We start from the raw sequence: 6,783 nt of genomic DNA on the forward strand, positions 1-6,783 counted from the left end.
ATATAGTATGTACATGTCGCTATAGGCCTTATTTTGTGAATAATAGTTCTTCGGGTCCATGCCTTCTCTAAAGTTCTCTGGTGGGCGCAAGCTGCATTCAATAGCCAATTAGTGACAAACTGTATATGTGTACAATGTGTACTGTTTTCCTCCTAAAAGTAGACATTCAGGGCTTTCATTCGGTATATGGTTTGTATAGGATATTATTTGTGCTCAATTTTATATCGGTCTTTTGAACTAAAAAAACTGAACTGAAATGTCTGTCAACTTCAGGCCTCCATATCTCTGTTGTTTTTTTTCACAAGCAGCGTGCAGGCAAAAGCAGGTGTTAGAAAAAGGTCAATATCTCCAGAATGGAAGATGGTAGAATCATAATTTTTTTTCTCGCTATAAGAGGCCCCTCGCTGTGGGCCCCCCAAAAAGTTCAAAAAGCCCATGTTAAGCCTTCAGCACCAGTAAGCCATGGTCCGCTAGAACCTGTAGCAGTTAAAGTGTTAAGTAGTTTGTGTTATGCTTTAGCTATTGAAAAATAGCAGATCTACAAGCTCATAGTGCGGCACTGAGTGTCACGCTACGAGCTTGTACGAGCTTGAAAAATCGTGAAAATGTGGCGCAAATCTTTGAATATAAATTATTTCAAAGCGTTTTAAATCTTTGCTTCTGTGGAGGTCCCTGGAACAACATATTTTCAGATAGGTGTCGGCTGCCAATTACATATATTTTTGGGGGTCCTTGACATGAAAATGTTTGAGCACCATTGTCATAGAAACATAGGTTTTTCAGAAAACTGAGAAATTACTATATATATATATATAATAACTGAGCTAATTTTTTTTTAAATAATCGGCCTCAGGTCGAAATGGGTTAAGAGAAAGTCAAAGCTCTTTATTTTGCTGTATAAATCAGAAGGTGTTCTCAATGTATGGGCTGTCTAATAATGGATAGTGGAGGTGCATGTGAGGGTTAGATAGTAATGACAGTAATTAGTCAGGGGCCAAGGGCCATTTGCTAGTCCCTGAAGCAAAAAAAACAAACCAAATAGTGCTTAAATACTGGTAGATATGGCTTATCTGTCTTCCAATATACCACATGTTCTTTACTGATTTTTATTCACATACACCTTCAACAGTTCTTCCACTAAAAGTTAGTTCTTCCACTTCTTACTATACTTCTGGAGAATCATAATAGTCATTTTTCTACTCATTTTAAAGTGCTAGTATACATCACACACACCTAACAAAAGCACTGCTATCAAACGAGGCATTTATATATTCTTCTAGACCCCCCCCCCCCCCCCCGCCACTTCCGCGGACATTCTGACAGGTTAAAATTGCTTTATTGTTCCCCCAGAGTCAATCAAATCCCTCAGCAGTCCTAAACTCATCACCCATCACTCGTTCTTTGTCTGGGAGGAAATAAAGTGTTGAGCGTGTTTTCCCAGCTGACAGATTTGTGTAATAGATCCTGGTCCAGTCAGGGAGAGTATAACTGGATGGACACAAGGGGAGAGGGTGTCAGGGATGTCGTCACGCCTACCTAGTTGTGACGTCATCCCCTCCTTATATAAGGCATCCACGCCAGCACCAGTCTCTGTCCGATCATTAATTGTCAACCTTGTCTGTATGAGATCCTAAAACTAACCTTGCAATTTAAGCATTCTTAATTTGCTCCCAAAACTGAAGAACATCCAAGACCTAAGGTCAGCACTTTCCGCGCTTGCGACCAAGACCTCATCCATCCTTACAGAGGGGGGGGGGGGGAGGGAGGGAGGGAGGGGTGAGGAGGGGAAGAGGGAGAGAGAATGAAGGGCCGTGGCACATATGGCATTGCAGAAAGGACAGCTGGGCTCCCTTTTCGAAGTAGAGAGTTGAGCGTTGTTGAATGGGGAGGTGATCAGGTGGTGGAGTTTCGGAGAAAATGGTGGAGGGCAGCCATCCAACTGTCCCTGCCTAGTCTATCCAATCCAATATTATAAAACGTCCAAAACAGAGAAGTGGGACAGACATACATTTTTTTTGAAGTTTCGGACACCATGTTGTGTCCGAAGCACTTTATCGCAACAATCCAGTAAAATCCAGATGGGCGATTCGCGTGAGCGATAAATGTTAAAATGAACTTGGACATGTTGGATCTTCGCATATTTTCCATTTTGTAGAGAGATAGCTCTGACAGTTCGAATAGAAGATGGTTAGAAAATGCTGCCTCATAAGATGCTGAATTTCATATAAAATGTGGCAGTCATGTATGAGCTTTTAACTGTTCAGCATAACTTGATATATTATGCATATGGAGCAATATATTGCAGAATGCTGAATGTAATGTACTGTACTGTACAACTCAGCTAGTGAAAGTTGTTGCTTCTAGTTGCACTTCTTAATTTCCTGTCTATCTACTCTAGCCAGCAGCCAGTGCCTTAAAAAAAATGCAGATTCCCTACAGGCAGCAAAGCTTCAAAACTTGGACCTGGAGATGGATGCATTTTTAGCTGTTTAAAAAAGTACACCTCCTCCTCCACCAGGGTTTCTGCCCTATAGCTGTCCTCTCATGCTAGCTCATGACTCTTGACACTTTTGCTGATGGACTACTGGGATTGTCACTGGTATTATAATTAGAGGCCTGTATAAGCAAACTGCTGTAATGTTACTTTTCTGTGCATCTGTTGCAAGGCATTTCAAATTAAATGAAATTGTAACTTTTCAGGATTCCAATTAAAAAAATATCAAAGAAATTATTCAGGATTTCAATTCAAATATAGCAAAAAATAGCAAATCTACGAGCTCAAAACGTGTCACACTGCGACACGTTTTGAGCTTGTAGATCAGCTATTTTTGCTACAACATTATGCAATGTGGCCCTCTGGAGTGAGTGTGGAAATATAGTGGCCCTCTCCATCGTAAAAGTTGCCCACCCCTGGCTGAAATAGAGCATATTAATGGAGAATGTTACATCTCTTAATTTCTATTCACAAAAACATTATTTGTAAGTCTGTCAGCCAGCCAATTCATCATTATGACTGTTGGTGACAATTGCAAGTGCAATTTCACACTGTATAGGATCGGCTTTTGTGTATAAATAAAATAAGCCCATTTCTAAAACAAGGCACCCTGGGAAGAGCCTCACAGCTCGTCTTATCACAAAATTTCACAAGAGAAAGCCGTTCCACCGACTAATTAGGGTGACCTGGGAACACAGCAAGAGCTTGCTATGTCTCACTGATTTGTTTGTTTGTTGGTTTGTGTTATCCTCAGCCATAATGATTCAGCCCAGGATTGCACCAGCTCAATTATCCATGAAATATTCACCCACACGGCACGCACCTAACAATGACGCATTACTTTGAGGATGACTCTGTTGTTATACCGCTTCTCGTGCGGTTGGAGGCGGTGTAGAAAACGCTCAAAGGTTGGTTTATGTGGTTGCTTCATGTTTGTTGTGTTTGTTGGATTACCTCTTTGATTACTCAGCCGACAGTGAAGAGTTGTTTGGGGTGATAAAAACAACCAAAATAAAATGAATTTTCCATCCTCTTTGAACACATGGTTACCATGACTACGGTATGCCAACATTGTGTTTCCCGCTCTCTATTTCTTTCCCCCTGTCGTTCTCTTTACAGACAGTGTACAATGAAAAGCTAATGTGGAACCGGGTGCTTAACAGTATAAATACAGGGTGGAAATGAGTTTTGTTTGTGTGAAATGCGGAAGGGATGCGATGTGAATGACATTTGCAGACATTTGAAATAAGCCAGCGCATTTTGTCATTCAGCACCAAGTGCTGCGATAGCAGAAACTCCCAGTCTCATCTTTAATTTATGGTTTACCACCTCATGAAAAAAATGAGGGGGAAAAAAAAGAAATCAGCCCTTCCAAAAATAATCCATAGGCATAAAAGTGAAGCATGTGATGTTCCAACTAAAGCTGCAGAAAGAACGGAGGGAAAGAAGCTTATATGGGTTGGAGCTTACGGCAGTGAAAACATCCAATCTACAAGCTCACAACGTGGCACTCTACGATGCATTGTGAGCTTGTAGATCGTCCGTTTTCAGCGAGCGACACCAGCACGGAACTTTGCAGTACAAATCGGGCATAACTCCACTGTCAGGTGACAAAGGTTTGGCGTCAAACAAAACACAATAATGCTGCTGACAATCATGCTCTCCCCTCTGGAGACTGTCTGCTGCTGACATGAGGACTTCACGAGCCATTCATCTCCTGGATGTTGTGCTACACAGCCAGACTGGCAGGCTGGGACACTTTGTCACAGGAATGCACCCGCCCAAGCCACAAGCATCGTACCTTGCATTAGGTCACTGGGAAGAAAGAAAGGATGATGCGAATGCTTTGTCTCACACACACGCACATGCGCACACACAAGGTAAAAAAAACTAGCTTGCTTGCTGCTGCTGTATCAGCGTGCCGCTGTATACAATTACAAACCTGCTGCACACCCACCTCCACCACAGCTACCACCTGTCGTTTTGGATCTACTGTTTTAGGTACAGGGGATTCGGAGTCCCTATGGCCGGGACTGATGCGCTTGATCTGAGTATACCTAAAAAGCAGATCCAATACATCGCCAAACCATAATAAATATACTGCATTGCTCATCTATATTCAATAAATATATATATATTACATCCTTCTTGAGTTGTCTGGCTGAAGTATTAGAGACCAGTGATAATTGATGGATAGAATGACCGAGAGGCAGGGGCAGGCATGAAAACATGTTGTATAGTGTAGTAGACACATGAACGCACACCAAAACTACAGCTTGCAGGAGTACTTTATCTCACAACCGCCCGTCCGACCTACTTCAAACGACAACCACAGAAGTGTGCTGCCTACCCGGTGTCAAGTCGGTTGGATATAGTTGTCTAGAACCGATCTGACCAATATGCCCATAATGCGCTCCATATATGGGCACACATGTGACGTCACAGTCAGACAGATGATTGTGTATGTCAGAGATAGAAAATAATCACACTTGTGTGAAGTCAGGGGCCACGTGACGACATCACACGAGTGGGATCCTGTGTATATATACGGACCCCGACACTAGGGGACGTCATATCCCAGGTCCGTATATATACGGACCCCGACACTAGGGGACGTCATATCCCAGGTCCGTATATATACGGACCCCAATGTATACTCCGTCTATATAATGATTGAGTCCCACCGCAGCTTTTAACATTGGTCCGGTTCCTATGGCAACGCCCCACCACTCCAGCTATGGGATTGAAAATATAATCACTGTGTAAAGCAGTTGAAAGGAGGATTTGCAAACGTCGGACTCCAGGAGAGCTGTACTTGGTGGATCTTCTGCCATCCAAATTTCAGATTTAATTTGTGCCTTTGTACCGCGACGCTACCGCCATGTAAAAGCGTCTGACGAAAGGTAAACAGTGTGTGCACCTTTAAAGTGAACGCTTATGGTGGCACCTGGAACTGGGATTTATGCTAACGGCTATAGCCGCAATAAATTAGTTAAAAGTTCAAAGACTTGGCTGCCACATGACGTCATTTCTGAAAGCCAGACGTTGGAGGGGATAGCACAAAAAATGTATTACAGATGTCATTGTCTCCTGCAGGAGGCGTGTCTAAAATCTGTCCCGGACGGGAGTCTCCCGGGATGTAAAAAGAATCGCTGAGATTATGGTAACATGTTGGTACAGCGGCAGGAAATGATCATTCACTTTGAGGGAATCAACGGTCAGATGCAGAAGTCTCCTCAGATTTGGGGCGGAACCCATTCATGGATCTTCTTGCGTGTGGTGGTGTACGGCACATACTGCTGGGCCGTGCCGCTCACGTTGAACTGGTGGGTCTGCGCTAGGAACTTCCTGGGTTCGGGGGGATGCGTGGTGGGGGGATTATCTGTCATGCTGTGCAGCCAGCCATGCCATTCAGCAGGCACCATGCTGCCGTCCACCTCCCACATGGTGTTCTTCCCGTTCATTTCTCTCGTGTAAATCACCCAGCGGTGGCGTCCAAAGAAATAGTGCTTGGTGTCCTCGTAGTATTTGTTTCCGTACTTATCCACTCCGACCAGTGGTCCCGTCTTCACGTCGTTGACTCTGAAGAACTGGACGAGGAGGCCGCGCACGCCACCGTGGCCTCGTAGTTGCCCCCAAGCCCTTCGGACGATATTCACGTACCCCGTCATCTTGAGACGGAACTATTGTCACTCCGGACGGATGTCCTCTTAGTAAAAGTCATCTATGACATATCTATGACGTATGACTCCAAATGTGGGAAAGGTTTCAGCCCGATTAGCCCCATTGACTTCCATTATAAAATTATGTCATCCTCAATCATTTGGCAACATTGAACAACATTGATCAACAATATAGCCTAAAAATGAAGGGAATCAGTGGATATGTAAAGAACGAAAACGATATGCACATCTCAGTTTCAGAATACGGTGCTGGACCCAAAGAATTACAAAATGAAGAAAAAAGTGGAATGTCCACACACAATATAGTTCTGCTTCTCGTCTGTTTTATTTCAACCTAAATACATCAGTGGATATACATTTGTCTAGCTAAAAAGTGTGAAGACAAATAAATATCACACTTGTGTGAAGTGAGGGGCGCTCTTATCATCATAATTATATCAGCCAATCAAATCATCAAATTCCGTGGTACAAACACACAAAGTTGTGCATAGGAGGGGCTTGCGCCCCTCAAAAAGTCTAAACTGTCCAAATACCTACCTGTTGCAACTCCAGGTGAGCCTGACGTAGCACGCCCTATATGGGTTTCCTTTCTCACCTGCACTTATT

General features: G+C 43.4%; 1 protein-coding gene across 1 annotated transcript; it reads right to left on the reverse strand.

The window, feature by feature from the left end:
* Positions 1-5,730: 5,730 nt before the first annotated feature.
* Positions 5,731-6,165, reverse strand: LOC308334687 (NADH dehydrogenase [ubiquinone] 1 alpha subcomplex subunit 12-like; the record flags this gene model as incomplete). The annotated part of the gene is made up of 1 exon (XM_080791492.1): positions 5,731-6,165. The coding sequence occupies one exon, from the start codon at positions 6,163-6,165 to the stop codon at positions 5,731-5,733; it is 435 nt and encodes a 144-aa protein (XP_080647618.1).
* Positions 6,166-6,783: the final 618 nt, after the last annotated feature.

Source organism: Protomyctophum bolini, assembly GCF_963924005.1.
Source record: "Protomyctophum bolini genome assembly, chromosome: 19".
Classification (NCBI taxonomy): Eukaryota; Metazoa; Chordata; class Actinopteri; order Myctophiformes; family Myctophidae; genus Protomyctophum; species Protomyctophum bolini.